Here is a 26,915-nt window from a genome sequence, read left to right as displayed (position 1 = left end):
TGTAATGTATGGATGTAATTGTATTCAGACTAGAATATGTTGGAATAATAGAATGGCTTAGGCTGTGTAAGATTTTGGGCAAAAACTTAACAAGAAGAAATTAAAATGGGGATTAAATTTTTTTTACATTGACTGCGACACTGATATCTGTCACTTAACTAATCGTTTAATTATTATAGGTAAATATTTATTTGTAAAATTTAAGTAACCAATAGAACCTTATAGTATATTCATGGATTTGTTTTCTTCTTCATACATTACAGGCTATACATAGTGAAAAGCACTTCCGCATGTAAACGTCAGAGGTGTTGCTATAGTTACACGGCACAAAGGGACGGGGATTCATGAACAATTTAACTACACTTCACGCTACCGGATTAACAATGTAGCTGTCTATTTTTGTTTTGTTTTGTTTTTTAATCACTTTAAAAACTCCTATAAGTGGAGTAATGCCTCTCATGAAGAAACCCCGGAAAACTGAGCCACTTATAAAAGTAGTAGATAAAAAGGCTCAGAAGAATGGACTCCGCCACACCATCTACAGCACAAACGGAGACCAGTACACCGGAGAGTGGCGGGATAACATGCGACACGGTATCTCACGATTCCCTTTTATTAATCACAACCTAGTGTAGTAGTAGTGCCTATGTCCCTAGCTAATCGATTGTTGCAATGCGCATGCGCAGTAAGTCATTCACCCCGAACCTACACTTGCTCTGCATTGCCTTTACACTTCTGGAAAGACATGGGCAGATTTGTAATTGATCATATTGGTTCGTCTTTTTTTTCTTCTTTTGTTCTTTGTATTTTTGCTTGGCTTAATAATGTCTGTACGGATAAATAAAGGAGTATGTGGTTACCTAGGCTAATAATAATATTACATTTGAAGAGACAAGCTGCATAAACTGGATATTTTGTAATTGTTTTTTGTTTGTTTGTTTATTTTGTAGTTTCCCCCCTTAGTTTTATTGATAGATAGATAGATAGATAGATAGATAGATAGATAGATAGATAGATATAGTAAACATTACGTGAGGAGAGAAAGCATACATTTTGGACCAAAGTTCTTCATCAGACTAAGCCTCCTTGCACAGCTGATAAAGGACTGTTTCTCTTGAACCTTTATGTACATTGCTTAACTTTAACTGCATCTGCAATAATTGCTTATGTATATAGATAGATATATACTGTATATAGATAGATAGATAGATAGATAGATAGATAGATACCTTAGTAGGTAGACAGATACTTGCCCATTTTTAGATAGATAGATAGATCCAGTGCTATAAAAAAGTATTTGTCCTGATTTATGTCCTGATTTCTTCTGTTTGTGTATGTCACATACTAAATTGTTCCAGAAATTAGCATAGTATCGTCAAAAATAGTTACTAATTCCCCAAATCTATTAAACTGCATTCATCCTGATTACTGCAAACCCTGTTCAATCAAATCAACACTTAAATAGAACTTTTTTTAACAGCATGAAGTTGGTTAAAAGGTCTTACCCAGTAACACACTATGCCAAAATTGAAAGAAATTCCAGAAATGATGAGGAAGGAGGTGATTGAAATACATCAGTCTGGGAAGGGTTACAAAGCTATTTCAAAGGCTCTGGGACTCCAAAGAACCACAGTGAGAGCCATTATCTCCAAATGGAAAAACTTGTCATAGTAGTGAATCTTCCCAGACATGGCCGACCTTCCAAAATTCCTCCAAGAGCACAGCAACTGCTCATCCAGGAAGTTTCAAAAGAGCCAAGGACAACATCAAAGGACCTACAGGCCTCTCTTACATCAATAAAGGTCACTGTTCATGACTTCATTATCAGAAAGACACTGGGCAAAAATGGCATCCATGGAAGAGTGGAAAACCACTGCTAACCAAGAAGAACATTAAGGCTCATCTGAATTTTGCCAAAATACACCTTGATGGTCCTCAAAACTTTTGAGAGTATGTTCTGTGGACTGATGAGTCGAAATTGGAATGTTTAGAAGACAAGGGTACCGTTACATCTGGCGTAATCCAAACACAGAATTCCACAAAAAGAACATCATACCTGCGATCAAGCATGGTGGTGGAGTGTGATGCTGTGAGGATGCTTTGCTGCATCAGGGCCTGGGCAACCTGCAATAATTGAAGGAAACATGAATTTTGCTCTCTACCAGAAAATCCTAAGGGAGAATGTCCTGTATTCAGTCTGTAAGTTGAAACTCAAGCTCTATTGGAGTTTGCAGCAAGACAATGATCCAAAGCCTAGGAGTAAATCCTGTAGTCTTAGAAGTAAGTGAAAAACTGATCTCCAGTTACCTGCAGTGTTTGGTTGCAGTTATTGCGGCTAAAGGTAGCATAACCGGATTTTAACTTTAAGGGGGCAATTAGTTTTTCACTTGTGTGATAGGTGTTGGATAACTGTTTTGCTTCAATAAAAAATTGTATTGTATTTACTCAGGTTGCCTTTCTTTTATGTTGTATTTCATTTGAAGATCTAAAACTATTTCGTATGAGATATATACACACAAAAAAGAAGCAGGATGGGGGCAAATACTTTTTCACAGCACTGTAGATAGATAGCTGGATAGATAGATAGATAGATAGATAGATAGATAGATAGATAGATGCTGGCGACCCACTGATATCACCAAACTGTTACATTATTCTTTTATATTGCTGCTCCAGGAGGTTCTTCCTTCAGTCTCTTCTGGAGTAGGTGAAATGCATGCTCAACTGGGTTAAGTTCCAATACTTTTGGAGGAGACTGTAGATAGATAGATATGTAAACTGATCTCTCAAACTCTGTGTGAACAGGAGATGGAACACAAGTATGGAAGAGAGCTGGAGCTGTGTATGAAGGTGAATGGAAACAGAATGTGCGTGATGGCTATGGGGTGCTGAGCAAATTGCGGCCATCAATGAATGAATATGTAAAAGTTTATTCAGGAACATGGAGAAATGGTAAGAAAGAGGTGGGTATCACTATGTACTCCAATACTGTCTCTTAACATGCAATGTTCAACTTCCCCTTACTCCTCAGGAGTGTACACTATTCCATCATTAATGGAGAAGTGTGTAACAGATCAATATGAACACACATATTACAGCTTTGAAATATGTTTCAAGATAACTACTGTTATATATACATTTCTGGAACCAATTAAGAGACCACTGCAAAATTATCAGTTTCTCTGGTTTGACTATTTATAGGTACGTGTTTGGGTAAATTGAACATTTTTGTTTCATTCTATAAACTACTGACAGGCATGTCTCCCAAATTCCAAAAAAAAAAAAAAAAAAGTCATTTAGAGCATTTATTTGCAGAAAATGACAACTGGTCAAAATAACACAAATTTGGTGGAATAACCCTGATTTTCAATCCTAGCTTTCATGCGTCTTGGCATGTTCTCCACCAGTCTTTCACACTGACGTTGGGTGATATTATGCCACGGTCGGCTTTGTTTGATGGCTTGTGACCATCCATATTCCTCCTGATCACGTTCCAGAGATTTTCAATGGGGTTCAGGTCTGGAGATTGGGCCGGCCATGACAGGGTCTTGATTTGGTGGTCTTACATCCATACCTTGATTGACCTGGCTGTGTAGAATGGCGCATTGTCCTAAGCCAGAACTGAACCCTTCTTTTCCTCACTCAAAACGTTCCTTTTCCACACTTTTGGAATGGTCAATAGATGTATTTTTATTCCAATTACTTTTGAGGTCTTTACCATCCAGCTGGTCCTATATTGCAAGAGGATAGTGATGACCACAGCAGTGGTTTTTATACTTCTCCTTGTTAAATAAGATTTGGTTCAGGTGATCACCTGATCAGTGCCTGTGTTGGATTCAACAGACACTGGAATGGAATGACTGCCATACATGTAGAGATGCTGATGTAAGAAAAATTTGCAGTGGTCTCTTAATTTTTTTTGAGCTATAAACAAACAAATATATATATTATTTATATATATGTATATTATATAAATAAAATATATATACACACACACACACACAGTATCTCACAAAAGTGAGTACACCCCTCACATTTTTGTAAATATTTGATTATATCTTTTCATGTGACAACATTGAAGAAATGACACTTTGTTACAATGTAAAGTAGTGAGTGTACAGCTTGTGTAACAGTGTAAATTTGCTGTCCCCTCAAAATAACTCAACACACAGCCATTCATGTCTAAACAGAATGGTGTGTATAAATAGAATAGAATATAATGTATAAATAGAATGGTGTTTAAGATGGACAAGGCGACTTAACCAAAGGGAAAAGCCTACAGTATTGGGATACAGGTCAGAGGAAGATAGAGGTAAAGTAAATTTTACCTTTATATGTATGTGTGTGTGTTTGTGTGCAGGGCTTTGGGACATATTTCTACAGCTCATCAGCACGATATGAGGGGGAATGGGTGGAGAATAAGAGGAGCGGATGGGGGAGGATGAATTATGAGAATGGAGAGGTGTATGAAGGAGAGTGGCTGAAGGATAAACGCCATGGTCAGGGTGTGCTGTGGCTTGGTATGATATTATTATTATTATTATTATTATTATTATTATTATTATTATTATTATTTATTTATTTATTTATTTATTTTTACAAAACACTGTTATTGATCAGGAAGTAAGTGATGTGCACAGGAAGCTTGAAAGGATTCAAGAAAAAAGAAAAAGCTTGTGTGTAATTATGATGAGTGTTCACTTCCACTCAGTAACAACAAAGCTACTGATTGGTCAGCTGCTGTAACGGCCACTATGACATCTTCAGCTGTTAGCTGTCAGGGATTTCCAGTGGAAAGCTTTCACACTTAAACTAAAATATTTTATAAAATGTCTATGAATTTCTATAAAATTTATAACGCCCACCCCACCCTCACCCCTCTTAAAATAAATAAATAAATAAACCAGAAAAGCACAGAGTGACATCAAGGACTAGTTGAATTTGGGGAAACCACTTGAAGCATTCGTTGTGTTGAAGTATTCCAATTGCTTTTGTTTGAGTTGTTCATTGCAAACAGCTGAAAGTCTGTAAATTTTGACAATAAACATGATTTGCAATGTGGGTCGAAAAATTTTGATTGCGACTGTATATATTTCAACCAGTCAGGTCACAAATAAAACAAGAAACAGAAACATGGAGGACAAAGTGCCAGGGAACAAAATACAACATGTTGAATTGAAACGTCATAAAAAAATAACAGTTTGTCTATTTTTGGGATATTCACCGTTAAGCAATGAGCCGTTCCACCTTAACTGCAGACAGTCAAGTCGCACGAGCAGCTAAAATTCTCTTGATTTTCTGCCTCCAGAGTTACAGTAGAGCTCTAAGGTCTGAAAGGTTGTCACATGGCCAATACACAACACACTGTATAATGCGTTAAATACATTCACTTAAAAAAACACAGCTTGCCTTCTGATTAATAATAATACTTTAATAGTATAAGTTGCCAAAATACACACCACGATGGTGAATCAGGGATAAATAAAGAGTAAACCTCCCCTGTATGTGTTTAAGTGAATGAAAACAGGTATGAGGGCAGCTGGAAGGAAGGGAAGAAACATGGACATGGATGCTTCTTCTACGCCAACAGGGGTCAGCTATATGAGGGCTTCTGGGTAGACGATGTCCCGAGGTGCGGGACAGTGTGTGATTATGACTGGAAGCATGCACACACACCACCGCTGTACCCGATCCCCCCGGTAATACAACACCTTTAACCTTGTGTGTGTGTGTGTGTGTGTGTGTGTGTGTGTGTGTGTGCGCGCGCGTGTGTGTGGGAAGGACTAGGTTTTAGAAACTTGACAGATTGCACACACACACAAATAGACTACAATATTCTGGTAAATAACACTTTCATTCACAATATAGATCATACTGAATTCATAACAAAGCATGTAAATGTACTTTTAATCAGATAGATAGTCAACCTTACTAACACCTTATTTTGAATAAATCTGTGTCAATTAATTCCGTCTGTCAGTAAGTTCTTCTGTCTCACTCACTGTCTCTATCTGCTCTGTAGGTGATGCTGCAGGATGTTCAGTCAGTACTGGTGGAGGGACGCGGCCGTTTCTGTGCCAGCAGAGAGGATTAAAAAAAAATCAACTGATGAATCCTGCTGTCTGTCTGTCTGTCTGTGCAAATTCCACACTATCAAATCTGATGTGTGCAGTTTGGCATGTGTTTCAGCCATGAGAACTGGACCATGCTTCTTTACATGTTCATATATTTGTCTGAGAGTTATTACACCAATAACGGACCGTTTGTGTGCCTCAAAATGTAGCTTCTGTAAATTTAGCAAATGTCACATTGGCAGATTTAATACCTAACATTTGCTAAATTTACAGTCGCTACATTTTCATGGACACAAATGGTCCGTTAGTAGGGTAGTGACTAAATTCATCAAACGTTTTAATACAAGACAAAGAAGGAACTGTAATTTTGCATGACACAAGAACAGGAAATCACGGATATGGTTTGTGCGCCTAATAAAGTGGACGGTGAGCGTGTATATATATTAATTTAAATATTCCTGGAGCTCTGATCTTTCTCATCAACAAGGTGTTTCAGCCTCTGCAGCCAGGATGTTTTACTGTATGTACTGTTCTGTGTAAACCCTAGAGACTGTTGTATGTGTGAAAAGATCAACAGTTGAACAGATCAACAGTTTCTGAAATCCTCAAACAGCCTTTCTGGTACCAATATCCATGCCACAGATAAAGCCGGAGAGATCATACTTTTTCCCCCATTCTGATGTTTGATGTGAACATTAACTAAAGCTCTTGACCTGTTTATCTGCATGATTTTATGCATTGTGCTGCTACCCCATGATTGGCTTATTAGATAACTGCAGGAATGTGTAGGTTTTCTTAATAAAGTGGACGGTGAGTGTAAACTCCAAATATATAATATACAGCAGTATAAAATGAGAGCTCAGTAATGTATGTTTTGGTAAATTTCATTTTATTTCATTCAGACTTTTAAAGATCTTCCAACCATACAAAACTCACTACAAACACTGTTTCTGTAAACCAATTAGACACTGGGTGTGCTTGGCAATAGTTATAAAAAAATCACAAAGCTTCAAGGCCACGCCACTTGGCTAATGGTTTCCCATCCAAAATGAGACCCACATGTGGTTAAAGCAGTCATTTTGAAGTTGTGTAAGATTCTCGTCACCAACAAAATGCACGTTCAACCTGTGCTAGATGTTCTGATATTGTTATATACCACATGACACCAGATGAGGAATGTTTGTAGCCTAAAATTTAAGACAGTTGATTCCTTCAGACTTTTAATTCATAAAATGTATGAAAATTTTTATTAAGGACAAGTCGACACTCTGCTCAGCAGCAATAAAAATGTACGTGGTCAATTTGCTAAATAGATCCTACTAAATAGCTGCCTTGGTGCCTTTAAGAATTAGGGGAAAAGAAGACAAGGGAAGTGTTTTAAGTAGTATTAAAATGCCCAGATAACTTCAGACAGAGATAATGTGAGTAATTACCGTTCAAACGAAATACATTACAAAACAAAAGCAAACTGAGTACATACAAAGTTTTTATTGTTTTTAATTTTTTTTATTGAAGCAAAGAAAGTTATCAAACACCTACCACCAATGTGAAAAACTAATTGCCCCCTTAACTTAAAATCTGGTCGAACATTCTCCCAAAAGGTTTGAGGATCATCAAGGTGTGTCTTGGCAAATTTCAGATGAGTCTTAATGTTCTTCTGGGTTAGCAGTGGTGTTCACCTCACCATTCTTCCATGGATGCCATTTTTGCCCAGTGTCTTTCTGATAGTGGAGTCATGAACAGTGACCTTTATTGATGTTAGAGAGGCCTGTAGGTCCTTTGATGTTGTCCTTGGCTCTTTTGTGACTTGTTGGATGAATCTGCTGTGCTCACGGAGGAATTTTGGAAAGTTGGCCACATCTGGGAAGGTTCACTACTGTGACAAGTTTTTCCATTTGGAGATAATGGCACTCACTGTGGTTCTTTGGAGTTCCAGAGTCTTTGAAATAGCTTTGTAACCCTTCCCAGACTGATGTATTTCAATCACCTTCTTCCTCATCATTTCTGGAATTTCTTTCAATTTTGGCATAGTGTGTTACTGGGTAAGACCTTTTAACCAACTTCATGCTGTTGAAAAAGTTCTATTTAATTGCTGATTTGATTGAACAGGGTTTGCAGTAATCAGGCCTGCTTGTGTCCAGTCCAGCTAAACCCCATTATGAATGCAGTTTCATAGATTTGGGGAATTGGTAACGATGGGGGCAAATACATTTTCACACTGGCCCAGCTGGTATTGGATAAACTTTTTTCCTTCAATAAATAACTATCATTTAAAAACTGTATTTTGTGTTTACTCAGGATGCCTTTGTTTTATCTTATATTGTGTTTAAATTTCTGAAACAATTTCATACGCGATGTACACAAGAACAGAAGAAATCAAGATGGGGCAAATACTTTTTCACAGCACTGTGTGTGTGTGTGTGTGTATATAAATAATATATATATACACACACACACACATGGCAGCACTTTTCTAACAACACCGGCTCCACTGTTCATTACATTTCATCTGAGTGTACTTTAAGATCTAATTGTATACAATTTCCTTTCTTCAACAATTTGGTTTTTTTATACTGCAACATTGTTGACACTTGATCAAAACTAAACACTCCTCATTACATAGTGAAAAAATGTCATGTACCATGATATATATTTTTCCGTACTAACCGCCAGTGATGATATGATATGGGAATTTAATATCAGCACATACCTAACAGTAGTCTTTTGGGTCTGACATTCATAATTACAGAATACTGAGGGCATCAGTAAAAAGAATTTCAACAAGAGAGCTATGGCATTAAAAATTACAGCAGTTAGTAAAATTAATTTATCATTGACCTCTAAAATGCTTTCAGTGATTAAATTCAAAGATGATGAGCAAAAATGATGTACATCCGTCAGCTTCGTACTCTGCTTGCCTTGCGTTCATGCTATGGCAGTTCACATACCATAAATAGTTATACGTTGCTTGATATACTTAGTCTGGTAGTCAGTAATGTTTTCACAGATAGATAGTTCACTGGACCATCATCAGTTGTGTGATAATTTTTGCACTTAGATGTTAGTTATATGTTTACACATCAGCACTCAACAATTGATTATTGATCCCTGTATGATTCATGGAATAATTAAATAAATTTGAATGACACTATTGTGAATTACAGGTGACTCAGTAGTGACACATGTACCAACAGTTTTTAGACACTCATTTAAACTAGCTAAACTTTACGTTGTTCCAGGCTGTTGATGTGCTAATCACAGTACGAGAACCTTCCAGTCCTAACAATGCTGCATCATCAAGGAGACCGAGATCAGTAAAACACGCATAAGGTTTCCCAGTGAGGAAAATAAAGTGTCTGGATTGTCCCAAGTCCAGCCCTCTCTCACATGCACTGGTTAGCATCAACTGCTCACTATGGGTTCCAACATACCCAAAAATATTGTTCCACTTTTGTGAATGCTACGGGATTCTTTTATAGCCTTTTGACAGCTTTCCAACAGTGTGAATGCAAGGTTATAGTATCGTTCTTAGAAATGTCATTATCAAACAAAGATCACAGACCAAAGAAAGCATGAGTTCATATATGTACGTCTTCAAGTAAGAAGAAAGGGGACTGACATTATATATGCTCGTGTAATTGAACATATTTTGCTGTTCTTCTAGTTACCATGCATGCTAGATATTTGAGGAACTGCAGTTCGATGAACACCAGATAACCTCCAAAGCCCTGGATTTACGTCAGGGCTGTAAAAAATCTGAAAAACAAATGTCAAGCTGATGGATTTCAGTATGTCACGGTACTTCCTAATAGTTTAATTATCTTGGTAAAGTATAATGTCGATGTCTTCATTGTGATATACTGTCACACTGATATATTGTCACACTCCTAATTCACATTCAATAACAGACACAGTATTAGAAACAGGATTAGTATTTTTCTGACTTTTGTCATAAAAGGTAGCCTCCACAATTTAAAAATGCAAAAACAAGCACATACGTGTATGTAAAAAATAAAAAATAAAAATTCACGCTCAGGATGGTGGCCCCTAAACGGAGGCTGGTGAAGCCAAAGTTTTAGATTTCATCAATACCTTTAAATCCACATGCAGAAACCATGACATACCGACACAGTAGTTTAAAAAGCAGGCTCAGGATGGTCAAGACGTCCTCTATTGGGAGGTTGGAGAGTGCAGAGCTGACGTTTCTCCTCTTTGGTCCAGCTCATTCTGAAGCCGTGTCAGATCCTCCAGCTCCTCTAGCTCCCGGAACTGACGGTCGGTTTTGTGACTGACAAGCGAGCGGTAAAAATGGACAGCGAAGACTATAAAGATGAGGCCAAATGGCACCATGATAGAGGTGGAGGTGATGGCGGCGGCCACCCCAGCTGAGATGGTGCCGTTTTTCTGATTCTTGGGCCTGATGGGTAAAAACTTCACCCAGCAGAGCAGGACGACCTCGGCAAGGAAGAGCAGTGTACCAATGACAGTCGAGAAGGCCCAGGCCAGCTCGACATGGCGATGCATACGTTCGTGTGGAGACTCACGCAACGAGTTCAGGTTGTGCACATTGCTGACGGCCTCGATGTTGGGCAGGATGCAGGTGCTGATCATCAGAGCAAAGAGATGAACCGCCACCAACACTGTGGTGCATGCACTGAATGCGATTAACAGACCAGGGGGGTAATCGTGACTTGTATCCAGCTGAACCTCCACCATTGCGACCTACACACACACACACACACTAGGGGTTAGGCTTTAGGACAGGGGCAAAAGAGTACTTGAAAAAGAACTGTAGAAGAGTCACTAAACAAATGTTTTTTTTTTTTTTTTTTTTTAAATGCTCATTTTTCAGTGACTCTCTAGTTTTATACACAATGAACCAATGAATTCTGTAGGAGATCCACTTTGGCAGTTTTTGGATATTTGGACTGAGAAGTATGTCCTCATTCCCCCGCATCAATTCAAAACAGACGTCCATCTGTTCATAGTTGATGGCACTAATCAAAAGTGGTAATGTGAAGCACCACTAAAAACCAAAACATAATACAACCATTAACTAAGCAATGCTTAAATATTAAAAGGTAATTGTCACCATTTGGTCATTAGCTGCTTATCTGGACATTTGTAAGCAAGGAATTTTATGCAACTGGACCTTTAAAAAATTTTAGTTGAAGACTCATAGTTTGGGGTAAAATTCTTGTTTTTTTTGTATGATTTGAATCACCCACCAACCAGTTTATTAGAAACACCATACCAATACTGGGTAGGATGCCTCTTGTGCTCTCAGAATATAATCAATTCTTCCTGACATGGATTTCAAGGTGTTGGAAACATTCCTTTGAGATTCTGGTCAATGTTGACATGATTTTATAACAGAATTGCTGTAAATTGCTGCATGAGCTGCATTTTCATGCTGTGAATCTTCTATTTTACAAAGTCACAATGGTGCTCTACTGGATTCGGATCCGGTGACCAGGGACACCAGTGACATAATCTGAACTCATTGCCATTTTCATGGAACCCGTTTGAGATGACTTGTGCTGCGTGAAATGGTGCATTATCCTGCTGGAATTAACCAATATAATGTTGGTAAATTGCGGCTATAAAGGGACGTGCATGGTCTGCCATAATACTCAGTCTGTAGTTTTCAAACGATGCACCCCAGTGTGTCCAAGAAAATATTCCCCACACCATTACACTACCATCACCAGCCTGAAGTGTTGACAAGGCAGACTTGGTCCATGCTTGACAGATTGGATTCATGCTGTTGATGCCAAATTCTGACCGTACTGTCTGCAAATTGCAGCAGAAGTTTATCAGATGGCGTCCTTGAGTAGTTCAAGGGAAAAGCATTTCGCCTATTGCCTGGAAATCGCGAGTTCGAATCTCGGTGTGATGGCACAGGATACATGGCCAAGTGAGTCCAAGAGAGCAAAAACTGGCCATACTCTCAGGGAGATAGGGGTGGCATACGCTCTTGAGCATACGTTTCCCTGTTAAATTACAGCAACACTAGCCAATCATAGGCGTCTGTGAGCTCAAGCATGCAGAAGTGAGCACTTTCCTCCAAGTGTGTTATTCCACCCTCTGACGTTGTATGAGCAGCAGTTCAAAAAATTGTGGTCGGCTGACTTCTTGTGCCTCACAGGAAGCATGTTTTAGCCTTTGACCCTACCTAGTCAGTAGCTGTTATGTGATAAGGGACACCTGACTGGAGGGTGGGAATTGGCCAAAACTAAATCAGGCAGAAAAAAAGAGAAACTTTTCAGACCAGGTGACATTTTCCCTGTCTTCAGCTGCCAAGTTTGGCCCACTGTAGCCTCAAATTATTATTCCTGGCTGACTGGCGAGGAACTAAATGTGGTCTCCTGCTGTTGTAGCCCACTCACTGGAGATGCTTTTCAGCTTAACATGCTTGTAAAGAGTGACCATTTGAGTTACCATCGCTTTCCTGTCAGATTGAACAAGTCATTTTCCTCTAAAATCTCTCAACAAGAAGGCGTTTCCGCCCACAGAACAGCAACTCACTGGATCTCCTTCGCACCGTCCTGTGTCACGGTGTGTGTGAAAACCCCAGGTGACCAGCTGTTTCTCAAATACTCAAACAGCCTGCCTGGCATCGACCACCATGATTAAAGTCACCGATAACAGATTATTTGATTTCAGTGTGCGTGATTAACGGAAACTCGACCTGCATTTGCATGATTTTTGCATTGCACTGCTGTCACATGATGACTGACTTGATAACAGGTGTTCCTAATAAAGTGGCCAGTGACTGTATGTTCTTGATCTGTTCGAGTTCTTTGAGTAAAATACGTTTTTAGAAGGTTTTGTCACTGCAGCACTGATCCGATCACGAACACATGATGTTTATGATTATTATTGGGATTGTGGGACAGTCATATGCAAATATTTGGCATAAACAGACGTGTCCAGCGTTTTAAAAGGAACATACGATGTTAAATATTATTTATGGCCGTCTGCCTGATGTGCGGTGTGCAGATGTTTATGTTTAACACAATACTGAGTTGAGAAAATGAAGTGCTGTGTAGTGGGATGCTGCTCTGGAAGGGAGCGGAGTTACTCACCATGGCGAAGCCGGACAGCAGAGCTGAAGTGCGGCTTGTGGCTTTGAGCTTTGCCCGGCTCAGATAGAGCTTCCGCCAGGACAGAGCCTGCAGAGACAGCTCACTTCCGCTCATCGCGCGCATAACCAAACAAAAACACCACGGAATGAATCCCTGCTCTGGTTTTAGAGGTAGATCATTCAAAACAACGCGTCTCAAATTCACCCGAGTCAAACCTCCACATTTCTTTGGCTCATCGCCTGCCTGCCTGTAGCATTACCCATAATCCTCCGCGCTCCTTTCGACTCTAACCTGTCACTGCCAGAGAGGGACTTGGAGAGTTCTCACTACAGATGAAAGAGTCTGTGGTAAAATAAATAAATATTTAAAAGTAATGCTATTCTTAATTACATTTTAAACATTTATTTTACCTTTCCGTTGACTTTATATAAGCTTTTTGTTATTTACATTTAAAATTCAGTCCCAACACGTTCATGTTTTTTCTTCTTCTCCATTTTGTATTTCTACAATGTTATGACTTAACGACATACTCCTACTACTATAAAATATCAAATATATTGTCAAAACCACTTCTCTGATTTAATACATTTATTATATTCACTTTTTCTTTTCTTTTTTATAGAAGCAGCTCGTGGCTTAATAAACTATGCGGTCGTGTATTGTACGGCGCATGCGCAAACTGTCACCCAGCATACATGAATAAATGTATACCTTCTCTAGAATATGATCCTTAATTTAGTTTAGGCTCTAATTGTAACGGAAGGTGTGAGATCTAAATATTTTGAGTTAAAATCCGTATGGTCTTATAGTCTAGAAGGAAGTTTAATTAATTGGTTCCATTTCTTAGTTTTTCCAGTTTTAATAATAATAATAATAATAATCCAGAAATGCTTAGGTTAAAACAATCTAACAAAGGCTGTAACATAATCCAATAATGGCTTTTTTGTTTCCAGATCTTACATAATTCTTGTAATAATGCCTTTTTGTGTGCGCGCATGTGGTCACCTACAAATTTAGAAGCATTTATTTGTCACATATATATTACAGCAAAATTCTTTTCTTTGCATATCCAAGCTTGTTAGGAAGCTGTGGTCAACCATGATAAAGCACCGGTGGAGCAGACAGTTAATGGCCTTAACCATTAAGCCACCACTTCCCCAATAAACTGCCTGCAGGTTCCTCCGAGTTTTGAACTCAGATCACAGGATTCAGGTCCCAGAGTGCTAACCATTGAACAAGCTATATATTTAATGAGTGACCTTTCCAGTTAAATGGAATGCAGCACAGCAGTTTAGTCCATACAAACTATAAAGGCAGCGTGTTGTTTCAGTTTTGGCATCTTGCTGTTCTTTTCCTTCAATCATTCACAAGTGTGTTCAGAATTAAAATTCACGGTACACATCTGCTCTTATCCTTCAGTGAAGTTTATTTGGTGCCTGATGATGATGATGAGCTATACATCGACATCAGAGTACAACACAAAACCCTGCAACTAAACCTAACACAGGAAATTACATTAAAAACCTGAAATTAAACATTAAAATGTAACAGTTGTAGCATTTTACACAAAATATCTGACTTTAGTGTTTTCTTGTTAAAACTCCTCACGCCACGAAGAAAAACATGCAGAGCGGCGACGACAAACGCAGAAATCAAATCGAGCTGTGACGAGACACTTGGTATCGTCAGAGTCCATCAGCACTACACACTCTGCTCATTACATTATCAAGACTAGGCAGTAAAATTGCCATTTGACTGAGGATTGTCTGTGCCAGTCAACCAGAGGGTCAAAGATTAAAAGGGGTTGGTTAAATAGTGTCTGAGAGTCGTCCAAGTCCATGAACAAAATTTTTTTTGTACAAAATGAGAGAATTTAAAACTGGAAATAAAAACAGTTGATTTTTTTTTATGAATAACCATTTCAGAGTTAATGTCAATCACTGATCATTCAACATATCACACCATAGTGTTATTGAGGAGCTTCAAATTGTGATCAAATGCTGCTAAATATTGGCACATACCTAACTAGACTACCAGGCTGAACTGTGATACCAGAGTGTGTCTGTCTCTGTCTCTCTCTCACACACACACACACACACACACACACACGGATGATACAGTAGTTAACGATTTGCTTCCATATGCATTGTGGGAAATCTGACCTATTTCAGACAGGAATGGAAAAAAACATGCTGCAGTTCAGCCCAGCTGAAGCATTTTCTTTCTGGCTTGCACTGTGTGTGTAGTTCCTTCACTTATTTGGCATTTAAAATACATCCATCCATTTTCTAAACCACTTATCCTACTGGGTCGAGCCTATCCCAGGGAGCATGGGACACAAGGCAGGGGTAGACCCTGGACAGGTGCCAATCCATCACAGGGCACAATCACAAATACATTCACACACCCATACACTTTGGACTGGGGAAAACCAGAGTATCCGGAGGAAATCGAACCCTTGACCCTGGGGGTGCAAGTTGATGGTGCTAACCATTAAGCCACCGTGCACCCATTTAAAATACAGTGATTGTTTTTGATCATTTGTTTGTTTGTGTTTTTTTTTGTATATCAGTTGTCTGAATATCCACATCGCAGCGTCTGGTTTAAATACGGTTCCATTCACCGTCCTGTCCGAAACGGGGCTGACACTCAGCAGCCTGTGTCTCTCACTCACACACACACACACACACACACACACACACACACACACACACACACACACACACACACACACACACACACACACACACACACACACACACACACACACACACACACACACACAGTATTACAGTCCAAAGACAGACTGGGTGACTCGGAGCTCCCCTTGTAAACGCTGTATCCTCTATAAAGCGGCGTGTTCCCTTATAAGAGCTTCCGTTCCCCACTGTGGCTGTCTCCTGTCAGGGCTCCCCCATGGAGGCTGAATCCCTCTATAAGGATTATGTGCGCTATAAGGGCTGTGTCCGATTAGAGAAAAACTGAGTTGGGAGCTGGTGAGAACAGCTGTTCAACTGTACATCCGAGGACAATTTCTCACAACCCCATTTAGAGAGTCATTTCCTGTATGTGCGTAAACAAAAACATCTGAAAGCAAAGGATCTGAACTTTACACTGTACCTAACCAGCCTGACCAGATTTTAAATGACTTAATTTTTAATTTGCTGGAAAAAAAAAATTGTGCAAACTTTTGTTACTTAAAAAAAAAAAAGAAAGAAAGAAAAAAAAATTACGATCAGGGTAGCTACCACGTACATTATTTAAAAGTTAACGACACAATTGTTACACGCACAATACCTTTACCCAAGAGCTGGTGTACACCTAGTTAAAGCCCTGTAAATGTCAATGCAGGTTAAAAAAATACATTTTCATTACTTCAGTACATGAATATTACATTTAGAAAATGGCATAGAATTGTTTATAGGAGATTTTCCCAATCAAATCGAGTTCAAACAAAACACTGTGCAGAGCTTCAGCTTAAAACAATGCAGAGAGAATGAAGTGTCGTATGATAGCTAGGACTAAAATACGGCATCCATGTTTTTTAGGAAGCATGGGAGTGGCCCAACGGCTTGCCGGTGCACCTGGTCATCTACAATGAAAATAAAAAGACTACTGGTTATGTGCTGTAGGTGCGAAACTAGACATCATTACCATGGCTGCATGCTGCCATCGGTCACGTACCGTAACTGTATACACCAATTCAGTGATGAGGCATACAGTAGAGCGCATAAACGCAGCATTACGGACACAGCCCCTGAAAGGGACAAGGCTCTTATAGTGGGATGAGGGAGGCAATGGGTTAGAAAGGTGAAAGGTCAGGGGTCATTCAGGATCTAACGACATGAAACCCATCCATGTGCAGGACTGAACTCTGAAGCTTCAGCTGTGCGGGTCATGAAGACGGGGGGTCGGGAGCGTCAACACGCGACAGAAGACGGAAAGACAGCTGAAGCTCTGCCCGTTGTCATTATCAGTCTGTGGAGAAGAAGGAGGTAAAACGGAGCAGCCATATTTACACTTAACAACTGCATTGAAGCTCAAAACACTCAGTCAGTTCATTGTAGAAACCCATCCTCTTTCTCCTGAGGCCCCGCCCATAACAATCGAAACACCCGTTTCCTCAAACCACCGTACTGAGTGAGGTGGTGTTAGTGGAATCAAGAGCGGAGCTAAGGTCGAGGTCGTCGGTCTCTGTGGGTGTGTCTGGGGTCACCAACATTGTGCTGCTGTCAATAGATTCTGCCCTCTCCTCAAGGGGAGGGGGTGGGGCCTGAAGAGGGGTTCGGCAGAGAGCTCCACCTCCTCCACTGTCCTGTGTACCATTCAGTCCTACACACACACACACACACACACACACACACACACACACACACACACACACACACACACAATAATCATGAAGATTACTGTTATATTCATCATCTGTGTCTCAATCTATGGTGCATATTTACATATATTTACCAAGTCCCATGTAGAGAAGAGAGTTGGGATTGATGGAAGCCTCATAAGGGGGTGGCGGCTCATCTGGTGGGCGGAGCTCAGGGTATTTATATGCTGCGTATGGGGGCGGTGGTTCCTGAAAGTGGAAAGCCCCGCCCTCTCCATCATCAGACAGGTGTAGCGGCGTGAGACCGGTCCCAAACACGTCAGAGCCATAATCGAAGGCGGGAACACGTCGGCCCAAGTTAAAGTGATGCACTGAGAGAGATTGAGAGAGAGAGACACACAACGACAAACAAGAGGAAAAACAAAATAAGCAACAACCCACTGATGTACTCCTTGTTACACTCTGACATACAGAGCGTTACTAATGTGGAACACCCAAAAGTTACCACTCCAAAAAAAACAACAACAAAAAACAACAACAAAAAACAACAACCATGAAGGTGCAATGATGGATCTAAACTACACGGCCAAAAGTTTGTGGACACCTGACCCTCACACCTATACATGATTCTTCCACCAAACTGTTGCCACAAAGTTGGAAGCACGCAACTGCATTGCATGTCCTTGTATGCTATAGCATTACAGTTTCCCTTCTCTGGAACAAAGAGGTCCCAACCCTGTTCCAGCATGACAACACCTTAGTGCATAAAACAAGCTCCATGAAGACATGGTTTACAATGGTGGGATTGGAAGATCCTGAGTGGCCTGCACAGAGCCCTGACCTCAACCCCACCGAACACTTGAACTAGAACTGGAACACATCAGTAGCCGACCTCACTAGCTGCTCTTGTGGCTGAATGAGCACAACTTCCCACAGCTGGCTCCTGATATCTAGTGGAAAGACTTCCAGGCACGTAATGCTCAGGTGTCCACACATTTTTGGCCATATAGTGTATTTAATGCTGTGACAACCAAAGTCGTCCGTTTAAAAAATAAATAAATAAATAAATAAATAAATAAAATGTTAGTTTTCTAATGAAATAAATGAATATGATGTCACAATTATGTTTTTGTCTACAACACCGATTTCAAAGTTTTAATCACACACCTTCAGATCAAAAGGTTTTTAACATCATGAGAAACGTTGAGTGTCTCCAAACTTTTGACCGGTAGTGTGTATACACGTATATACTCACAGTTCCCTCCAATTAGTGTGTCGATGCGCTCTCTGCGTCTCTGCCTTAAGCGATGTACCATAAAGAGCAGCAAAGACAACACCAGGAACGACGAGATACAGCTGATGATTAGACGCATACCGCTCGCCATGGAGTCGAACAGACTGCTACCGTCTGAGACGCATAGAATTATCATACAGATTAGTAGTATAATATTAATAGGATAATAAAAGTAAACAGAAATGTAAAACATGGTATAGAATCCCCATTTAAGAGCAAATTATTACATATAGTTATTACATGAATTTATAAAATGCATGCAGAATAGTGTACTGACAAAAACAACTGCAGCCAATAACCAATTTTACTACTCATTAACAGTGAAACCCCAATAAAAATTTTAACACACACACACACACACACACACACACACACACACACACACACACACACACACACAGTGAAATGCTTTTCAAGCCTGTTTGGTGACGTAACGATCAGTGATCGTAGGTGTGTGTTTTGGTTACCTGGATCGAGGCAGGTGAATTTGCAGCACTCTTTAGGGTCCTTTGTGAAGTGCGTACATCCCTGCGGCCTCTCGCACAGCGCTGCCACACACATCTCGGCCTCGCCGTCGTGACACGTGCAGCTCAGACATGGGTCATCCCCCTTGGGCGTGAAATACAGACCCTCGCTGACCACGTTATCCCGGATATCCACGCACGTCTGTCCTACACGCGCAAATAATATATACGCATTATCCCCTGCGCAGAACACTCAATCAGCCTCCACAAACAAATCGGGTATGGTGAGTTCTGATTGGTCGAGAGCAGTACAGTGCGTTCGGAATGGCTGAGAGCAATCAGGCAAATGCAGTACAGATAAACAGGTAGAGAGAGAGAGAGAGAGAGAGAGAGAGAGAGAGAGAGAGAGAGAGAGAGAGAGAGAGAGACCCATGATGACTTTGGACTAATACAGACCCAACAGAGCCCAGGAGCTGTATAATATTATAGACTTTTGAACCTGAATGCTTAGGGTTAGTGTGTGTGTGTGTGTGTGTGTGTGTGTGTGTGTGTGTGTGTGTGTGTGTATATGCGTTAGTGTGTTTGTGTGCGCACGCGTGTGCACACGTACGTCTTTTGCAGAGAAAAGGGAAGGGTTTGTAGCAGTTCTCAGTGTGCCAGCTGTGTAAGCCACGTTCGTTCATATTCCTGTTGTGAAAGCGCTGCAGCTGTGCGCAGTATACACTCTCCTGCTTCGCACTCGCCTCTGACACACTCGACAATCCCTCAGGGGGGAGAAACACCTGCACAGAGCCTACACACACACACACACACACACACACACACACACACACACACACACACACACACACACACACCATATTCACCAACATTAGAACACTGCTGAACCCACATGACACACGAGTGGGCAGAGAATATAGCGATATCCAACACACCCACACAATACTGCTACAGTGGATAGTAGTGCTGAGAAAAGTATTCAATTCGTCGATGCTTCACAATTCTCTCTTGAAGAACAACAATGTAATAAATTAAATATCAAATCGGACTTTTAAAATATCAATAATTCTTGATAAAATAATTTTAAAAAACCATGTCAAATTCTTTAAAATCACATTAAAATATATATCATTACTAAAAAGATAAACCTATATTAGCCTGTAAGCATATAATGTTATCCTACCTCAGCCAAACACCAAATTTTTATCATAATCGTGAACGTTTCAGATTTTATTTTTATTTATTTCACCACAGAATTAAATGATAAATTACATAACACATTACTTTGCCCAATAAGAGGAGATCATGTGTGTTACTGACCTTTATAGGACACCTCCCATCGGCCCTCAAACGATCGACTCTGATTGGTGATGACATACTGATAGCCAACCCAGAAACTGCAAAACACACACACAAAATGCAGTCATTTAACACATTGCGGATTATATAAAATATAAAAATGTGTGTCTGTAGTAATAATCTGGAACGACTTAAATAAGATTGTATTTATGAATGAACTCTAATGTAGATTTCATTTTTTAAAATGCATTTTTTTTTTAGTCGTTGCCAATCGACACTGTTCTCCTAGTCTCCCTTGGCACATGACGGCTACCAATTTGCGAGGGTCATGTCCAACTGCTTCCTGCCTGCATCTAGAAAATGATGCTTGTATAACTTCACGCACGGTGTTTAAATATGGTCGTGTTTATAAGAAGGGTCCTGAACGTCGATGGAAATAATAACAGCATTGTATTTGCAAGCCAGGTTAATATTGGTGATGGTTTTTTTTTGGCATGCGCACAAAATGCACTGAAACACTGACCTGCACTGGTCTCTGCGCTCACACACTCTCTGGTCGATTTTGAGGATGAACTGCAGCTCTTCGTTGGTGCTGAAGGTGGCGAGCGAGCCGTTCACTCTCTGACACGTCTCACCGGCCTGCCAGTAATTCTCCCCTTGCTCGTACACCTTGTAACAGCTTGACGTCTTCTCATAGTGGTGCCATCCAGTCGGACATTTTTCTACACACACACACACACACACACACACACACAGAGCTTTCAATAGTCTGCTGTTATACCTCACTGCATCACACAGGAACGTGTACCATCTGGGATGTGTTCGGACACTGTTTTATACAATTCCTCTTGCCTAATTTCCCTTGGTTGAGTCCCCTTGACTACCTTGTTATTAATTCAGTGCCATAAGATCTTTTTTTTCTTTAATAATACTGCTACTAGATGAATCCTACTGATGTCCTGGGGACTCTGACACGACATTCCAAGCATTGTTGCTGGCCCCACACTTACTGGTGTGTTCTCAATACACATTCCTCCACTTGGGTTGCGAGTGCACATTTGCACGTCTACGAATGCACATGTTGACCATAAACATCATACGATCGCCAGAATTATCACTATTGTAACTACTAATTAGTTAGTTACATTTATATAGTGCTTTTCTAGACACTCAAAGCACTTTACATAGTATAGGGGGGGACCTCAACCACCACTAGTGTGTAGCATCCACCTGGTGCTGTTTTTAAAGTATAGCATCCCTGTTAGGGAAAGAGGGCGAAGACACAAGATAAGTGACAACGAAAGGCTTACTGTTAAAGCGCACAGGCTGAGCCACGCCCATCACGTCCTCCATCTGATCAAAGCCGCTGCCATAGCGATAGCGCTCCTCCTTCATCGCTGTGGGAAATACAACACAGTTAGAACGAGACAGGAAGCATGGTTTTGTCCATGTACGTGTGTGTTACTTTTATCCAGGATTACGAATAGACTTGAGTTAATATTAAATATACACATCACAATAAACGGCACACCTTTTTAAAAAATCTCATAATTTCAAAATATAATCCCATTTCAGAAAGTATAGACAATTCAAAATAATCTTGACTTTTTTTTAAATGCCAAGAGATGATTATATCTTTACAGTCATTAAACATGCCAGAATCTACAAATATGCAAATCAGAAGCACTCCCCTATCCTCCTGCCCTCCCTAATAGCTAGCCTGCTAGTTAACACCATCCAGGTGTGTGAAACTATAATGTTACCGTAACAACCTAACTTCGTTCAACTTATTCAAGAACAAGTCCTACCTGAAGTGCTCGTGATGTGTCTAGACAGGATGCTAATATAGTTATAGTTATTTAAGAAAAAAGAAAACGACATTTTGTATTTGTGCTTGGACATACGTGGACAGTCCATCTCGTCACTCTTGTCCTCGCAGGCGGTCCAGCCATCACACCTCCAGTCCAGGGGGATACACTGCATCCTCCCACTGAGACATGCGAACTGGTCTTGAGCGCAACGTGGCTCTGCACACACCATGTTCCCATTTGCTTTACTGTAATCATTCTAGAAATGACACAACACTAGCCTGATGCTAGAATTTGAACACAGCTGGTCAGACACTAGGAGACCCTGAGCAGTTAAATGTAGATACTTGACTTTTTGTGCTTGGCTGTTGCAGACTCCTCTGCATATCGGGAAAAGCTGTTTAAGTTCGGATTGGAGACCAAAATAATAACAACAAAAAGTGCATTTTGAAATGAATCTGAATTAGTGCAGGCAGGATCTGAGATACCAAAGAGAATTTATAGCTTTAGTACCAATTACATCAGTTTTTCAAGACTTTATAAACCTGGAATCCACTATCTGAATGGTTGACTCATATCATGTGCTTCATCATCACTACAATGGCTGGGTTTGATTGACATGAACAATTAAACTCCTTTAACTGGTGTACAAATCTTTAACAGAGGGTCTGATTGGCTGTGTTCCAACATAAAGTGTTAGTAGCAAGTGGTAAATGCAGCAGATCTCACCTGACAGTGGCGTGGCCAGTGCTAACTGCGGCCCTGTAGAAAGAGAGAGAAAGAGCGAAAGAGACACACAGATTAGAGGTCAGAGCAGATTAATCAGTTCCTCTCGGTCGCTCACCCTACTTTCCCCAATATGCACTTTTCCACTTCCCCTAGTCACTCTGAAGTATTCATCACCTATTCATGGATGTGGAATTCACAGGTAATCAATAAAGCGCTAATTTAGACTCCATCTGTTCCTTAAAAGATAAAGTCTGTCCAGACATCAGTCCTCCTGTCTCTCCATTATAGGGTCAAAAGTCTGGTGGTCTCTCCTCCGTTCAGGATCAATAAAGATCTATAACTCTGTCTGCCACATCTGTGTAAAAGGGTTTGTGTATATTTATATAATATTTGAACCCCTTCTATATTTTATTATACAATCTCATGTTGTGCTTGTGTAATTTTTTTTAACAGTATGTCTGAATTATAAATCTGTGCTAGTGCTTGCTAGACATATTAAATTCGAAAGCACGTATACGAAGTTGATGTGGAGCGTCGCTGTGAATTGGTTGTTAATACAGAAATAAATCAGAACAAAGACTTTATTATAAACCTCTGGTTTGTCGCATTCAGCACAACTGCCCCAGATGCTATTATAGAAAATCAATCAATCAATCAACCATCATCATCTCCTGGCCAATCAGAATCGAGAATCCAAAGCACCGTTGTATACACGGCAAATAAAAGCACACTGAAACAAAAAGAAAGGAAAACTCCTTGCTCAAGGTTTATCAGGGACAAAACTGAAAATCTATATTTCTAAGTTGTTTTGAAACTTCACGCACGGGCTAAAATAATTAATAAAAACAACAGAAAGCTGAAAGCAAAACCGACACCTGATATCGATGATATCGGTTTTATACATAATTTACGGTTATCATACCGGAAAGTGCTTGTATCGCAGCTTCAGCACTATTGACAGCGCTCTAATATGGAACATCGGTGTGTCAGTAATTAATATATCTATCTATGTTAAATGTCTAGTCTGTATAATAATATCCCAATGCTTGCTTTAATTACAAATATAAATGTAGAGTAAAACGTCCTTAAAATACATCACACAGTAAGTAATGTTGCAGGCCGCTTTAGCAGTTAGCTTGCTAACTAAATTAGCTTTATAATACACAATGTATTTTAATTAGCACGATACGTGCGGTGTTGAAACAGTGCTGGCTATTTAGCACTGAGTGGTGAATGCTACACGTAACGTAAATACGGTAAATAAACAGCTAGCCCTGTGTAAAAGCTAGCCCGCGTCCCCAGCGGTTAGTGCTAATCAACAGAAACAGTGTTGTTTACCGGTCAGCAGCGGATCCGTTAGCGTCAGGACGGAGAGAAGCGCGAGGAGGAGCCGGGAAGAGCTGCGGGCAGATGTCGCCACCATTTATTATAATTAGTAATATTATTTATCCTCCAGTCATAACAGCGACCCCGTGGAGAAAATGTCCCGGACAAAAAAGGGACCTCCGTCAGCACTGAAACGCTGCCTGTGAAGCACGTTCACATCTACTCCCAGCACGAGTCTGCTCGCTCCTCCACAACTCACACACACACACGCATGGGTCCGACTCCTACTGTAATCACGGATATTATTTAAAATAAAGATCATCTGACATCACATAATGTCAGCATTTGTTTCTCTTCGCCTTATTAACAAATTTACAGCCGAACTAACTAACAAAATGGCCGCACTCTCTCTTCACAGACAAGGTAACACTCCATCAAAACAATCCCTGCGAGGTGCTCAGCCAATCAGAAATAAGAAGTGGAGCTCGCTCTTACCCGACAACCAATCATCTCAGAGAAGAGGAGGCAGGGTTCGGCTGTGTGGCACCGCCAATCAGCGTAGAGCTCTCTGTCAGCGGTTTAAATGAACGGACTCTATTTAAGGCTCAGGGTTAATTGAATAATAGTAATAATAATAATAATAACCAAGACAATTTTTTTTTAAAACTTCGAGCTAATGACGAATTATAACACCTATTAATCCAAGTACAATAAAATGTATACTACTAATCCTCACTATTATCATCATTACTATCAACTGTTAGCCCACGTGTGATACAATGTCAAGCAGCTTAAACTAAAAACCATTACTATCATAAGAGGATGTTCACCCAAAACCCAAGACTATCAAACTAAACAGAACACTTTAAAATATTAGTGATAAATAATTGGCATATGGAACACTTAACCCTAATCCTAACCATTAAAACTATAACATACCCGAGGGCCTATTAAACCTAACCTTCAGTATTTAGGTTGTTATGTACTTGGGGCAGCAGAAAACAGGAACTCAACAGTCACCATGTGCCTGTGGCTCCACCTGTGGGTTTTTTGTTTGTTTGTTTTTAGACTCTCTCTCTCTCTCTCTCTCTCTCTCTCTCTCTCTCTCTCTCTCTCTCTCTCTCTCTATATATATATATATATATATATATATATATATAACTTGCACTCAAAATAAAAATTAAAGCCTATTAATTAAAAAAAAATGTTTGGAATATTGCTCTCTCCCCACTGAATTGATAAGAATTAATAATTAGAATCAGACTATACATGTTTTTTGGTATTTAAGGGCCATATATGTACAGAATGTACACCATGTTTTATGATGAGAGCTGAATGCCAAAAATAAATATGTAAACAGATTATGTAATTAAAAATGACCTGGTATTTTACCTGGTAACAAAGAAATATAATACGCTGCACTGAATGGCACACTCCATGTGCATGTTACATATTACATTGTAAAAATGACAGAATCTTAATTGATGAAAAAGGCTTTTGTATGCAACTGCATTCAAACAGCAGTGAATTAGACTAAGTATTTTAGCTAAATCACCTATGATTAATTTTATCTGTTGAAAATCTAAAGATAATACATCTTACGATGGATCTTACGATGGATAATACAGCTTACGATGGTGGGTAAATTTATAAACATTTTTATAAGCTTATTCTGCACGCATCATCTGTCTGACTATTTTCTTTACTCTTGCATTGCCCATGTGACTTCATTGTGGTAAAAAGAACAAAAGCTAACACTTTACTATAAAGTCCCAAAATAATCATATATTAAATCATTCCTAATGCTTTGTAATGATAAATTAATCAATGATAATTATTTATTAATTAATCAATAGTATATAATGAAATTATGAAGCAAATTATGATTAATACCTAAATGATGAACATGAACAACCGAGTCATATATGAAAAACCATTAATAATAATTAAGTATGAACCTCACAGTACCTTATTCTGTTAATTAACAGTGATTTGCAGTATTAATAAATATTATTTAAATGATGTATTTTTTTTTAACACATTGTGCCCAGTGATGTGTCCTATTCAGTCACAAATGAGATCAAAATTGGTAGTGATCGAAAAGCATTTATTGAAATGTTCATTAAATTATAGGTTGTCTCTGTTTCCTCCCACCTTCCAAAAACATGTCAGGGATTAGTGTCACATCAAGGCTATATTTCTGCCTAGTGCTCCCAGGATAGACTGGATCCTCCTGGACCCTGACAAGGGTAAAGCCGGTACTGAAAGTGAGTGACTGAGGTTAGTACGTTTGCTTTGCATCTCTGGGGTTGAGCGCTCGAATCCCATCTCTGCTCTATGTGCATGTTCTCCCATCGCCTATGGGGTTTCCTCCCTCGGTCTAAAGACATGCGTTATAGGTTGATTTCCAAATTGTTCGTAGTGTGTGATCACACTAATCAGGCCCAACAAATAATATTAAAATCCATATTCTAAACTAAAATCATATTGTTGACTTTAAATT

At 39.6% G+C, this 26,915-nt stretch overlaps 3 protein-coding genes across 6 annotated transcripts; 1 reads left to right on the top strand and 2 right to left on the bottom strand.

The window, feature by feature from the left end:
- The first annotated feature begins 307 nt into the window (after positions 1–307).
- Positions 308–6,521, top strand: morn3 (MORN repeat containing 3). 2 transcript variants are annotated; one of them, XM_017488865.3, is made up of 5 exons: positions 308–594; positions 2,806–2,963; positions 4,361–4,520; positions 5,515–5,699; positions 6,023–6,521. In XM_017488865.3, exons 1-5 carry the CDS (start codon positions 450–452, stop codon positions 6,092–6,094), a joined length of 720 nt encoding a protein of 239 aa, XP_017344354.1. In that variant the 5' UTR covers positions 308–449; the 3' UTR covers positions 6,095–6,521. The 2 variants fall into 2 exon arrangements, with proteins under 2 accessions (XP_017344354.1, XP_047016575.1); XM_047160619.2 differs by lacking the exon at positions 308–594 and adding an exon at positions 663–773.
- Positions 6,522–6,942: 421 nt separating this feature from the next.
- On the bottom strand, positions 6,943–13,503 carry orai1b (ORAI calcium release-activated calcium modulator 1b). Its single transcript, XM_017488866.3, has 3 exons — positions 13,163–13,503; positions 10,199–10,796; positions 6,943–9,830 (listed from the first exon to the last, which is right to left on the bottom strand). The coding sequence occupies exons 1-2, from the start codon at positions 13,283–13,285 to the stop codon at positions 10,245–10,247; spliced, it is 675 nt and encodes a 224-aa protein (XP_017344355.1). The 5' UTR covers positions 13,286–13,503; the 3' UTR covers positions 6,943–9,830; positions 10,199–10,244.
- Positions 13,504–14,568: 1,065 nt separating this feature from the next.
- On the bottom strand, positions 14,569–24,859 carry dgcr2 (DiGeorge syndrome critical region gene 2). Of its 3 annotated transcripts, none has more exons than XR_001814992.3 (12): positions 24,425–24,858; positions 23,087–23,119; positions 22,454–22,576; positions 21,860–21,946; positions 21,073–21,271; positions 20,571–20,647; positions 19,861–20,043; positions 19,254–19,457; positions 18,748–18,900; positions 17,627–17,863; positions 16,847–17,494; positions 14,569–16,754 (listed from the first exon to the last, which is right to left on the bottom strand). XR_001814992.3 is itself a non-coding variant. In XM_017488863.3 (12 exons), the coding sequence occupies exons 1-12, from the start codon at positions 24,507–24,509 to the stop codon at positions 17,136–17,138; spliced, it is 1,581 nt and encodes a 526-aa protein (XP_017344352.1). In that variant the 5' UTR covers positions 24,510–24,859; the 3' UTR covers positions 14,569–17,135. The 3 variants fall into 3 exon arrangements, 2 of the variants coding, with proteins under 2 accessions (XP_017344352.1, XP_017344351.1); XM_017488863.3 differs by having other exon boundaries at positions 14,569–17,140; positions 17,300–17,494; positions 24,425–24,859; XM_017488862.3 differs by having other exon boundaries at positions 14,569–17,494.
- Positions 24,860–26,915: the final 2,056 nt, after the last annotated feature.

This window comes from Ictalurus punctatus, chromosome 16, assembly GCF_001660625.3.
Source record: "Ictalurus punctatus breed USDA103 chromosome 16, Coco_2.0, whole genome shotgun sequence".
Lineage (NCBI taxonomy): Eukaryota > Metazoa > Chordata > Actinopteri > Siluriformes > Ictaluridae > Ictalurus > Ictalurus punctatus.
This window is presented reverse-complemented; position numbering and strand designations above follow the sequence as displayed.